General features: G+C 44.7%; 2 protein-coding genes across 5 annotated transcripts in view; one reads left to right on the top strand and one right to left on the bottom strand.

The window, feature by feature from the left end:
• FAM184B (family with sequence similarity 184 member B) overlaps positions 1-5,471 on the top strand; it is a 45,166-nt gene extending 39,695 nt beyond the window's left edge. Inside the window, exons 9-12 of one of the 4 annotated variants that reach the window (XM_068404137.1) lie at positions 1,167-1,284; positions 1,469-1,573; positions 2,280-2,482; positions 3,979-5,471. In XM_068404137.1, coding sequence (XP_068260238.1) covers positions 1,167-1,284; positions 1,469-1,573; positions 2,280-2,482; positions 3,979-4,069 — 517 coding nt within the window. In that variant the 3' untranslated portion in view covers positions 4,070-5,471. Of the gene's footprint in view, positions 1-1,166; positions 1,285-1,468; positions 1,574-2,276; positions 2,483-3,978 lie in introns of all 4 variants that reach the window. The other 3 variants (XM_068404136.1, XM_068404138.1, XM_068404139.1) reach the window with 3 other exon arrangements.
• A 4,180-nt stretch (positions 5,472-9,651) lies between these two features.
• On the bottom strand, positions 9,652-12,079 carry MED28 (mediator complex subunit 28). Its single transcript, XM_068403614.1, has 4 exons — positions 11,918-12,079; positions 11,755-11,821; positions 10,416-10,528; positions 9,652-9,993 (listed from the first exon to the last, which is right to left on the bottom strand). The coding sequence occupies exons 1-4, from the start codon at positions 12,077-12,079 to the stop codon at positions 9,796-9,798; spliced, it is 540 nt and encodes a 179-aa protein (XP_068259715.1). The 3' UTR covers positions 9,652-9,795.
• Positions 12,080-13,115: the final 1,036 nt, after the last annotated feature.

Here is a 13,115-nt window from a genome sequence, read left to right as displayed (position 1 = left end):
GATGATACCAGAGGCCTTGATCCATGATCTTGTACGTAATTTTGTTCAGAAGAGCAGCATCTTTGAGGTTAAGCTCTTACTCATTCTCACTCCTTGCAAATTTCCCAGGACAGCCGCCACTAACTCATGTAAATAAATGCACTTTGCAGCCCCCTGTGGAGTTAAGTAGTTCTGTGGTGCTTCAGACTGTATGGGAGAGGCCACTCAGAAATAATCCCTGTGATTATATGTATCCCGTGTCCTTTTCTCTTATCCCAGTGGTGCGGCATAGGTCCAGAAGAGAGACCTACTTGCATGTAAGCAGGTCTCAAACCATTCAGATGTTGAGATTTATCTTTTTATCTAAACTCTGAGATACACTAAATTAAGAGTATAAGACTGGGGGGGGGTGTCCTCTCAAAAGTGTTTACCCTCACCAAAAAAACCCACAAAATGGTGGTTTGTATTCTCTAATACATTTCTCAGTATGGCAGTATGAACTTCATAGCACTCAGTTTCTCAAGCAGCAAAATTCATTAACTTGGCTGATGAAATAATGACTTGTTTTCTCATGAGTCAGTCACATGTATGTTTCCACACCATCTCTAAGAAGGTGTAAATTCTCATTCGAATCTTTTCCCCTGATCAAGGCATTTAAAGAGCTGAACTCACACTACAGGTTTTGACTTAGACGGTTCACTAAAGCAGCATGTATATCCAAGCCCCTCTTTTCATGAAAGTTATAGGAATTGAGTATTTCTGAGGCCTCTGTCGAATATGGTTGGAATTAGCCTGTGGATTCGAAAGTTATTGGGTCAGAAAAGAGAACGAATAGATCAATACAGACATACGTAGATACTGTGATACAGATTTTTTTCTTTAGGAAACGAGACTAGCAATGTGATGTGCAAGCTTGTTAGCATTTTACACCAGGGGCTGGATTTTACACTGGACAGGTGTGGTGGGTTAACCCTGGTGGCAATTTATTTTGGAACTCCACAACAGTAAGTCTATACTTACATATAATCCATGTACAGACGCCCATTTTTTAAAAATGCTGTTTTATCAGAAAGGCCTGACTATGTCCCTGTGTTTTAGGCTTGGGATTTAGGGCAGAGTACAGCTCAGGTATCTCTTGAACTTGGTCTGAGGATGTTTTTTTCCAGTCTGCATTTTCTTTGGTACAGACTTAAAGAATTAGAAGAAAAGTCAAGAAAGTGGGAGTCCAGGTCAGAAGACACACACCTTATAAGCTGTCTGCAAGACAAATTAAGTGAGAGAGAAGAGATTATCAAGCAACTGACAGTAAGATTTCTTTTTATATGTACATACATATTTTGGAATCTGTTGGAAGGCTCTATTCAGTGTTTCACACATTGTTTCAGACTGATACTTACTTTCTGTTCTGGAATACTTTGACAAATACATGTTTCTATACCAACTTCCAGCAAATAGATGTCTCCATACACATAACTTTCTTTCCCCTCAGGAAGGAAGAAAATTTCAGCATTCCTTTTTAACCAGCACTGAGTCTTACAGGAATCGATCATTTTCTTTCAACCCTAATACAGGATGCTTGACTCCTTCCATGAAGGTAAGAAAGATGGGCAGTGCAATTAAAATCACAAATCATGATGTTTTATTGCTATTTGAATCATACAGATGATCAGGACATTAAAGGTCCTATTAATTTTTTACGGTAATGTTATTCAGCAGAATTCTTTCCAGTAATCCCACCTACAGTCAGGTGTGGGGTATAACATAAATTCAGTAGAAGTATATATATATATGCACGTAGATATAGGTGTTTAAACAAATGTAAAACACTAGAACTCCAAAGATGTCAGTCTTCCACTGGGATAAGCACAGACATTGCTTGCAGATTGGGGAGTTGCTATTTGGGATATTGCATGCATCAAGGAAAATTATGAATTGTCTTTGGGCTGCTCAGGGTTTGCCCTTTGTCATTCCAGCCCCTATGTATGATGCTGTCTGTAAATAGTCTGGAAAGAAGGGAGGTCAAGTTGGTGGAAAGCACCTGAGCTCTGCAAAGCTATTGGCTTTAATGTATCTAAAAGCTCTAATACGCAAGTTGTTTTAATTGGACTACCTAATCCATGGATCCTCACAGCATACCCTGAGAATTTATTTTAAATGCCTATAGAAAAAGATGGGAATCTTCTTTTTTTTTTGTGTGCTCCTTACAAGGTATCTAGGAATGAGATATTGTTGAGGTTTTGTAGTATAAAGTGTAAAAAAAAATGTATGTGTAATGAAGTTTTCTGTTAAATAAAAAGCAGCAGAAGAAAATGGTTGAGATGCCCAGTCGTGTTGTCAGTGTTCCGAATTTAGCTTCCTACGCAAAGAGCTTTTTGAGCTGTGACTTGAGGTCAAAAAGAAGTGCTCCTCAAATAACAAAATCTACAAGCTTAGACCGGAGTCCTGGCTGCCTCAGGGTGGGCTCTCCATCAGTGCAGTCCTCAGACAGCAGTGCTGCCACAAGGTATTTGTCCATTTTGCAGTGACTTGTAAGATGATAAATGAATTGGTATTCAGAATCTTGTAGGCATTCAAACACATTAGACATTTGGAAATAAACAGTGACGTAAGGTTCCTGTCGTGCAGTGAACTCCACGTGCTCAATTCTCTGCAGATAGACCCAGAACTTTACTGCAGAAGTAGGCTATAATCACTGCCCAGCAGAGCTTATGGTTGGTACAAAAAAAAGAGAGAAGTTGCAAGTATTTAACTAAGGATGTAGTTAATACTGAACATGGCTGTTTAAAACTTTGGGCATGTATCCGTGGTTCCGTTAAGGATTGTGTTTTCCTTCTTACTTTTGTTTCCTCACTTTGCTCTTGGTAGATGTAGATGGCATATTTTTATTTTAGGAGATATTTGAATGAATCTAGGCTAATCATTTGCCAAAGGGTTTAGAGACTTAAAAATTTATTAGCAGATACTTAACTAAAAACGTCTTAGTTTGATTATTTTTCTCTGAAAAGCTTGAATTTTTCTTCAAATTTATGAGTTATGATTTAAACAATGTTTAGTGTTTTGTAAACATGACTGAACTATCTCTTCAAGAAATAGGTAAAAATTTATGTAGTTAACATTATACAGTTATAATGATAAATAATAAAAAAAAAAACCCTACGACTATACTTCAGGACAAAAGCCAGCCTTCTCACCTATCTCCTAGGGGAGATGAGTTATCCTGTAAACTGTGTGCTGGAGAGTTCTTTCCTTGAAGGCAGATGGTGCTGACTGCTGCCAAAGACAATAACCTGGGACATGGGCTTGGATCCAGTTTGGTGATTCCTACATCTTAAAGATAAAAGCATTCTCTGTCATGCCAGATGACTGCCAAGGCAAATCAGATTTGTACGTTAAAGGGAAAAGTACAGGGAGACTGAGGGTAGCTTGGCTGCTACTCTTTTACATCAGTCAATCATAAGTGAAGTCATATTTGCTACTATAAGCTAACCAAAATTAATATAAATGTTAAAAAAGCATCCTGAATGCTGAAAAATCAGGGACTATATAATAGGATTGATTATAAAAGCCAGTCAATATTCAGATAAATCTTTCCATTCCAAATAAAACTTTTACCCAACATTTTTAATGCATAAATTGTATTTCCTATTTTTAAGAATGAATTGCAGCTGCCATTTTCTGCTTTTCAAGACTTCATATTCTTGAAGCATCCTTTTTTTATTTTTTGAGATGTCAAGTCAAGAATTAATGTTCAAACATTTCTCCATAGCTATTTAGCTCTCCTTCATGCTTTCCTTTGTGTTACTACCAGTGCTGTTAGCCCAGTTACCTGGCTAGCACAGATCCTGCTAGAAATTGTAGCTGGCACCTTTTGGCCTCATCCAGTTCATGCAAGCACAGATCCATTCATAGGATGATGAGTTTTTCCAGGAAAAAAGTATTAAATATTGATAAGATTGTAAATAAGTAAGTGATGCTAATGCTTTGCATTTGTTTGCACAGGACACATGGCAATGAACCACCACCAACCAAAGATGACCAAAACCAAGACCCTCAGCATCAAGAATGGTTTACTAAATATTTTTCATTTTAAAGCAAACTATTTCCATACTTCTCAGAATTACTAGGAAAGCTGTTCCTGTCTTCTTTTAGGGAATGATAATCCAATATATGATACAGGAAAAAAAACCAGATGTAATTTCCAAGTAAATAATTAGGAACAACTGCACTCTCTTACATCTAATTACTATGGAGTTACAAGCATGGATTTCAGAAAAATGCATTTTTTTAACCACCTCTGTAAAAAATTAAGAAAACACAAAATTTGGATACTGTTATGTGAAGAGACTTTTTAATCAAGAGACTGTACCACTCCACAATTACATTAAATATGCAAATTGGTCTCTCATACGTCCTGTCAATCTGGCTCCAGCTGAAAAAAGATCTTACTTCTGTACGTTTATCCATTTGATTCATCAGCTGTTTAAAATTATTTCTGCATATAGTAATGTGATTTTAAAAGTTTTTAATAGGTTTATTTTTATTTATTATTTTATTTTAAGCTGTACAGCATGCAGTATACCTCCAAGAATAGCATATTTATAGCAGGCTGGTTTAGAAATGTGATGTGAGTGTCAGTGGCCGTCTTGGAATAGTGACCATGAAATGTTAAGAGTTCTCGATAGTGGGGGAAGTAAGGAGGAGCAAGAGCAGAACTTCTGCCTTAGATTTCTGCTGGGCAGACTTTAGTCTAAGAGGTTGGTAGACAGAGTCCCTTGGGAGTCGGTCCTGAAGGGCAAAGGAGTCCAGGAAGGCTGGACGTGTTTTAAAAAGAACTGCTAAATATTCAGGAGCAGGCTGTCCCAGTGTGTAGGAAGACAAGCTGTCGGGGAAAAAGTCCGGCCTGGTTAAGCAGAAAACTTAGGCTAGAACTTAAGGAAAAAAAGAGAGCCTACTTGCTGTGGAAGAAGGGTCAGGTAACTTGGGAGGTCTATAGGGATGTTGCCAGGTCATGTAGGGAGAAGATTAGAAGGGCCAAAGCTCAATTAGAGCTTGATTTGGCTGCTACAGTCAAAGATAAAAAAAGTTTCTACAAATACATCAATAGCAAAAGGAGGGTCAAGGAGAGCCTCCACCACTTGCTGAATGAGGAGGGTAGTGTAGTGTCAGGGGATGAGGAAAAGGCAGAGGTGCTCAATGCCTTCTTTGCCTCGGTCTTTAATGTCAAGACCGATTGTCCTCAGAAGACTCGGCCCCCAGAGCCTGAAGTTAGGGGCGGGGGGCTGTGTGAGCCCCCCGTAATCCAGGAGGAGACGGTTAGTGACCTGCTGTGCCAGTTGGACACCCACAAGGCTATGGGCCCGGATGGGATTCACCCCAGAGTAATGAAGGAACTGGCAAATGAACTTGCCAAACCAGTCTCTATTATCTACCAGCAGTCCTGGTTAACTGGAGAAGTTCCAGCTGACTGGAAATTAGCAAATGTAATGCCCATCTACAAGAAGGGTCGGAAGGATGATCCAGGGAACTATAGGCCTGTCAGCCTGACCTCGGTGCCAGGCAAAGTGGTGGAACAGATCATCCTGAGTGCCATTACACGGCACATGCAGGACAATCGGGGCATTGGGGCCAGCCAACACGGATTCATGAAAGGCAGGTCCTGCTTGACCAACCTGGTCTCCTTCTATGACAAAGTGACCCGCTTAGTAGCTGAGGGCAGGGCTGTGGATGTAGTCTATCTAGACTTCAGTAAGGCATTCGACATTGTCTCCCACAGCATCCTCCTAGACAAACTGGCTGACCGGGGCTTGGATGGGTGGACTCTTCAATGGGTTAAAAACGGGCTGTGAGTGGTGGTGAATGGGGCAAAGTCCAACTGGCGGCCGGTCACTAGCGGTGTTCCCCAGGGCTCAGTTCTGGGGCCGGTGCTGTTCAATGTCTTTATAGATGATCTAGACGTAGGGATTGAGTGCACCCTCAGCAAATTTGCAGATGACACCAAGCTGGGTGGGAGTGTCGATCTGCTGGAGGCTGGGAAGGCCCTACAGAGGGATCTGGACAGGTTAGATAGATGGGCCGAGACCAACGGCATGAGGTTCAACAAGTGCCGGGTCTTACACTTCGGCCACAACAACCCCCTGCAGCGCTACAGGCTGGGGGAAGAGTGGTTAGAAAGCAGCCCGGCGGAAAGAGACCTGGGGGTGCTGATCGACAGCTGGCTAAACACAAGCCAGCAGTGTGGCCAGGTGGCCAAGAAGGCCAATGGCATCCTGGCCTCTATTAGGAATAGTGTAGCCAGCCGGTCTAGGGAAGTGATTGTCCCTCTGTACTCGGCACTGGTGAGGCCGCACCTTGAATACTGTGTCCAGTTCTGGGCCCCGCACTTCAAGAAAGATGTTGAGGTGTTGGAGCGAGTCCAGAGGAGGGCGACCAAGCTGGTGAAGGGTCTGGAGGGTCTGACCTACGAGGAACGGCTGAGGGAGCTGGGGTTGTTTAGCTTGGAGAAGAGGAGGCTCAGAGGTGACCTTATTGCAGTCTACAACTACCTGAAGGCAGGTTGTAGAGAAGTGGGAGTTGGCCTCTTCTCCCGGGCAACTAGCGATAGGACAAGAGGACACAGCCTTAAGCTTCGCCAGGGGAGGTTCAGGTTGGACATTAGGAAGAATTTATTTTCAGAAAGGGTTATTAGACATTGGAACGGGCTGCCCAGGGAGGTGGTGGAGTCACCATCTCTGGATGTGTTTAAGAAAAGACTGGACATGGCACTTGGTGCCATGGTCTAGTTGACATGGTGGTGTCAGGGCAATGGTTGGACTTGGATGATCCCAGAGGTCTCTTCCAACCTGATTGATTCTGTGATTCTGTGAAATACTTTCTGGTTTGCTTAATAAACTGTTTTGTATAGTCAGCATTGCAATATAATATTCCTGTTGCACTTCAATACTTGTAACAATCAGCCGGATAAATTAGGATAATATGTAAGTATGAACATTAAAACTTGCTTGCAAATCACCTATTTCCAGGTTTTGCAAAATTAGTGCTATGTTATGCTGAAGTGTGAGTCAGACTGATACACCGAGTTCCAGATTTATGGGAACTGCATACTTCTACATTTTATCTCAATATTGTTATGCCCACCGAAACGCAAAGTGGACGAATGACTACACGTATCAGATCATGCTAGCTGACTCATTACTGGGAGGAAAGACACCCATGAAGAAATGAACCCTCAGGTAATTCAACAACAAATGTGAAAGCAGCCTAGTGTTTTAAGATAGTTCATCTTCAACTGCTGTAAGATCTGAATCCTCATTTGATTTCAACCAGCCGAGCCTAGCTACGTACAAATTTTTCATGCGCGAAGAGGCACACCTCCAGCCTAACCTCCTCTTATATCAAACAGCCAGCAAGAACTGTACGAACAGATGCAAGCAGTTACTACAGAACAGCCACTGCACCTCACCCCTGCTGAAAAGGTGGCAGGAGCAGAATGCAGAGTTCCACAGGCCAATACTTTCATCCTAGCTGTTTCACATTTTTTCCAAGGTGAACTGCTTGGTTTGGAAGGAGACTTTGGCGTCAGATTGGCAAAAAGACACTTTTTATACATGCAATCAAGAAGGGGATGAAATAGTGTACAGTAACACTGAGGAGTGCCTTGCTATCTGTGAGAAGATCAGAAATGTATAGGGCTAAGTTTTTCATTAGAGTTTTCATACACTCTGCCCCAAAAACTTTTAAAAGCACACCAGGCAGTTTAATAGATGATTACTAATTCTCATTTCCAGGTTTACAATATTGTAATTAATTAACTCTGTCCCCAAAATGGTGTCCCTAGAAAGTGGCTTTCCTGGCTGTATGGATGAATTAAGCTTATTGCCTTGTAGTAGAGACAGGAGTCCTTTGCTATTTGTACCTCCAAAATCCTTTTTTTGGCTACATTTAGGTTACTGAATAGTGCACCCCAGCAGAAGCTAATTCTGTAGACTGGACAGTGCTGATGACCCAACATCCACAATGAGTGGTCATTATTTTGCACCATCTCTACAGTAGCCTGACAGACAGAACACCAGTAACATTGGGCCTGCATGACATACCCCCCCAAAGGGACGCATTTTGCTGTTTCATTTCATCCTATAAGAATCAAATTTATATATCCCGAGAGCCCTTCATGAGGTGAGCAAAAGTCCAGTGGAGATGGACAATTCACTTCAAAAGTACACTCTTGATCTGACCTAGATAGAGACAGTTCTAAGGGTGCTTCTACAGTGGTACTTATGGATAATTACTGGATCACAAAATATTTAAATATTCCAGTAAAACCAAACAGTAATCTTTGCAAGCATTTTCATCATACTGGTAAAGATCGATTTTATCTCGATTTCAGTAAAGCGTTTGACACGGTCTCCCACAGCATCCTCACAGCTACACTGAGGAAGTGTGGTCTGGATGATCGGGTAGTGAGGTGGATTGTGAACTGGCTGAAGGAAAGAAGCCAGAGAGTGGTGGTCAATGGGACAGAGTCCAGTTGGAGGCCTGTGTCTAGCGGAGTCCCTCAAGGGTCGGTACTGGGACCAGTACTATTCAATATATTCATTAATGACTTGGATGAGGGAATAGAGTGCACTGTCAGCAAGTTCGCTGATGATGCAAAACTGGGAGGAGTGGCTGACACACCGGAAGGCTGCGCAGCCATTCAGAGAGACCTGGACAGGCTGGAGAGTTGGGCGGGGAGAAATTTAATGAAATATAACAAGGGCAAGTGTAGAGTCCTGCATCTGGGCAAGAACAACCCCATGTACCAGTACAAGTTGGGGGCAGACCTGTTGGAGAGCAGCATAGGGGAAAGGGACCTGGGGGTCCTAGTGGACAACAGGATGACCATGAGCCAGCAGTGTGCCCTTGTGGCCAAGAAGGCCAATGGCATCCTGGGGTGTATTAGAAGGGGTGTGGTTAGCAGGTCGAGAGAGGTTCTCCTCCCCCTCTACTCTGCCCTGGTGAGGCCGCATCTGGAATATTGTGTCCAGTTCTGGGCCCCTCAGTTCAAGAAGGACAGGGAACTGCTAGAGAGAGTCCAGCGCAGAGCCACGAAGATGATTAAGGGAGTGGAGCATCTCCCTTATGAGGAGAGGCTGAGGGAGCTGGGTCTCTTTAGCTTAGAGAAGAGGAGACTGAGGGGTGACCTCATTAATGTTTATAAATATGTAAAGGGCAAGTGTCATGAGGATGGAGCCAGGCTCTTCTCAGTGACATCCCTTGACAGGACAAGGGGCAATGGGTGCAAGCTGGAACACAGGAGGTTCCACTTAAATATGAGGAAAAACTTCTTTACGGTGAGGGTGACCGAACACTGGAACAGGCTGCCCAGAGAGGTTGTGGAGTCTCCTTCTCTGGAGACATTCAAAACCCGCCTGGACACGTTCCTGTGTGATATAGTCTAGGCAATCCTGCCCCGGCAGGGGGATTGGACTAGATGATCCTTCGAGGTCCCTTCCAATCCCTAACATTCTGTGATTCTGTGATTCTGTGAAAGAAGGGGGAAGCTGGGGCCACCCTACCTAGAAAGAACAAGATGCATTAAAGAACAAGATGCATTCCAGAAAACACACTTCTACCCCAAAGCACCCTGAATAGCAACTCTGCATATTTTCCATTGAAATATAAAACAAATCCCTATTTTTGGAAAAAAAAAAAAGAAAATTTATTTCACGTAACTATTTATATTTGTAGTACAAATTACATTATACAAAAAGCATACAAAGTAAAAAGAACACTGCTGCTTTGCATTGTTGGAAATACTCAGATATGTAAAATCAAAGATCATGTTTGCTTCATTGGAGCAGGAATATTAGCAGATGCTTGTTCGAGGTAAGCTAACGGACCTTGAGGCATTTCTGCAGGCTTTTTGTGCTGTACACTGATATCTTCCAGGACCTGTTGCCAGTGTCGCAGTTTACCCAAATGCTTCTGAATTAATGCTTCTTTTCTCTGCAATTCATTTCTTAATTCTGAAACATCCTATGGATGAAAAAATGTGTATTAGTAAATAGACAGTATTCATAAGAATAACCACCTCACATAAAAAGCATGTAATGTTTTAGCTTGAGTTTTCAAGCTGACCTTATAGGGATTCTAGTAATGGAAAACCATCTAATGAAACGGAGGGAAAGCACTAGTTCTGTTCCCCTAGGTCACCTATTTCAGAGATCATTACTTCCACAAAAATTTACCTAACTTGTTTGTTTCTTCCAATGAAACTATCGCCTGTGTTCCAATACTCCACAGAGCAGCAGGCATCCAGGTTCATGGTGAGAGCTATGTCAACTTAAGATACAGCATCATGTTGAGAAACCCAAAATCAACATCAACACGGTGATTAACTGTACCGGTACACAGCTTATCTGATCTAGCACAACACAGGTAAATTAATTTAAACATACCTCTTTAATGACTTGCTCTGGTTTCTGGACTGATAGCTGCAGTCTTTTTTGTAGAAAAAAGCATTCAGTTTGTCTTGCAACATCCAGAAACTTCTGAATGCACTGATCAACACCTAAACATAAAATAACAGAACAGAAAAAACAGATTCCAAAAAAGAAGTTACCAGGCTGATGCTGGTAGTTGTCTACATGCTATTGAAAACACTTCTCACAGTACTTTCTAGAAAGACAATATTCAGATTTACTAAAATGACATTTATAAAACCGGGATGTGCATTAAGTCTCTGTATAAAACTCTGCTTTGCAAACTTCTTAAAGGTGCAAGACAATAACTCTTTTTCCCAAGTTTTATTACATTTTTGACAACGATACAGTGATAATTTGTGGAACTTAGTTGAATAAAGGAAGCACTTCACTGCACGCCCAAGCAACAAGCTCAATGTAAGGTCCTAAAATATGGGCGTATTTAGGAGAATGTTCTGCCTTCATATATCATGCACTACTGTTCTGATAATAAAAGCTGTCCCATTCCAGCATATGAATACGACCCAATATCCAGAAAGGAGTTTTAAAAAGCATTTATGCTGTTTTCAAAACGGTGCTCGAGGGTGAAACTTCGAAAACTTTTCAGGGAAAAGTACACTTCCAAACAGTGGCCAAGGGCCATTTTTTAACTTCCTGGCTATACCGGTTGGGTATTAACCAGATCTCCCACAGAGGTGCCTGTCACACAAGTCTGAAAGCATTGCTCCTAAGCGATCTGGGCGTTCCTTTCCCACCTTTTATTACTGCTTCATAATGCACCACATCAGCTTCCTACGTTTTGAACCACTATTTCATTGCACGTTAATATAATCCCACACAACCCCAGAAGCCAGCTGGCACTCGAAGACTCTTCCACAAGACCCCGATCATTCCCGGGTGGGTTTCCGTGTGAGCCTCCCACTGCTGTGAACAGGGTTTCACCTGGTAAGGGGCGAGCAACCCCGAGTTACACCAGCGTCACCGTTCAAAGACCCTGAAACAGTTTTTAAACCTCTTTTGGTCCCAAATGCCAAAGGCACCCACACCCCCGGCGAAGCCCGAAGGCACCTGCAAAACTTCACATAAACCTTTAGGGGAAGTTCGCCGTAGACTTGCAACCCCAGCCGTGCCCCTGGGCATTTCAGGCCTGCAGAATAAAACCGTGGCGTATCGAGGGCTTTTGTGCAGCCGAGCCGAGCTGCAGCACCTCGGCCGCGCCCCGCAGCCGCCGAGGGGTCACCCCGGCCCGGCGAGTGTGAGGCGGGGGGCGCTGGGCACCGCGGCGATGGCCCTGCCCGGCTCCCCGGGGCCTCACCGGTGCGGATCTCCTCCTGGTCCGTGCCGTTCACGTAGTCCTGGCTCACCAGCGAGGCGAAGCAGGCCTGCGAGAGAGGGAAGCGCGCAGGTAAGAGGGCCGCGGGGGGCCGGCGAGGGCAGCGCCCGCCCGCCCGCGGCCTCCTCCACCCCGGCCCACACACCTCAAAGGACGCTTCCAGCTCGTCCACGAGCGTGTTGTTAGGATTGCGCGGCCCCGTCGGGGGCGGGATGAGGCCGGCCGGGCCGGGCCCCCCGGGAGGCCCCGGCGGCGGCGGCGGCCCCGCCGGCTGGCTGCCGAACATGGCGCTCAGCGCGCCCGCCATGGCGCGCCACGGCGGGGTGAGCGGCAGCCGCGCATGCGCGGAGAGGCGGGAACCCAAGGCGAGCCCCGCCCCCCGACAGCGCCCCGCCCCCTGCGCCTCAGCGCTGCCGCCGCGGGGCGCCCGTCCGCCTCACGCTGGGGCCGCCCGTCCGCCTCACGCTGGGGCCGCCCGTCCGCCTCACGCTGGGGCCGCCCGTCCGCCTCACGCTGGGGCCGCCCGTCCGCCTCCCGCGGGCCGATACCGCCGCCTCACGCTGGGGCAGCCCGGGTTGCTGGGTATCGCCCCCCGCGTCAAACAGTGAAGAGAAGCAGAGAAAGCAAAGCGGGACCCGCCTTCTTCAGCCCCTGCCCTCCCGCGCCTCCCCGACTCCCGCCTGGGTAAGCACCAGTTCAGCACTGCTTGTTACACAGCAGCATTTAACAAAAAACCCACCCTAAACCAAAAAACCCTCCCCTCGGGGCCTGGATCCCCCAAATTCTCACAAAAACCCTCACCCCACGTTGTAAGCATTAAGTCCGTTTGACCTGATTCTGGGAATACTGTGCCTGCTTGCAGCCTGACAGCCTCCCCCCAGGGAAGGGGGGAAACAGCAGGATGACAGAAATCACGGGAGATGGTGTCAGGCTCCCCCCCAACACGCACCAGACACTAACTTGCGTTCATTAGTTTTTGTAAAACAGTTCCAAGATACACTGCTATTGGCACTTGTCTAAGACTCACTACATAATTTAGTGCTGAAGCCATGCTAATCACACTAATTGCAACAGCCTAAGAAGTCTGAGGGTGCATCATTTCCACCTCAATACACACCAACAGCAGTTCTAGTTCTAAGGGAAATGTTAGAATGTCATTTTATAAGCAGGGTTACCTTACCTTTCACACTGCCTATGATTCACCCAAAACTGAGGCAGAGCTATGATCTCCCTGATCTCTCTCAATCAAAACACACACCCAAATAAGAGATGTATTGTTTGCAATAATTCTGCTTACTTTACATATAAAATAGGAGTTCAGATGTTTTCCATCACCGTGTTTT

Source organism: Nyctibius grandis, chromosome 6 (assembly GCF_013368605.1).
Source record: "Nyctibius grandis isolate bNycGra1 chromosome 6, bNycGra1.pri, whole genome shotgun sequence".
Classification (NCBI taxonomy): domain Eukaryota; kingdom Metazoa; phylum Chordata; class Aves; order Nyctibiiformes; family Nyctibiidae; genus Nyctibius; species Nyctibius grandis.
The sequence above is the reverse complement of the archived record's forward strand: the minus strand, read 5'-3'. Positions and strand labels throughout refer to the sequence as shown.

Bases quoted from the DNA above. Each gene is read 5' to 3' on its own strand.
- MED28 (XM_068403614.1), bottom strand. From the start codon at position 12,079: ATGGCGGGCGCGCTGAGCGCCATGTTCGGCAGCCAGCCGGCGGGGCCG. The intron at 11,822-11,917 runs GTGTGTGGGCCG...CCTCTCTCGCAG, and splicing joins AGCTGGAAGCGTCCTTTGAG to GCCTGCTTCGCCTCGCTGGT. The intron at 9,994-10,415 runs GTATGTTTAAAT...TTTCATCCATAG, and splicing joins CAGAGCAAGTCATTAAAGAG to GATGTTTCAGAATTAAGAAA.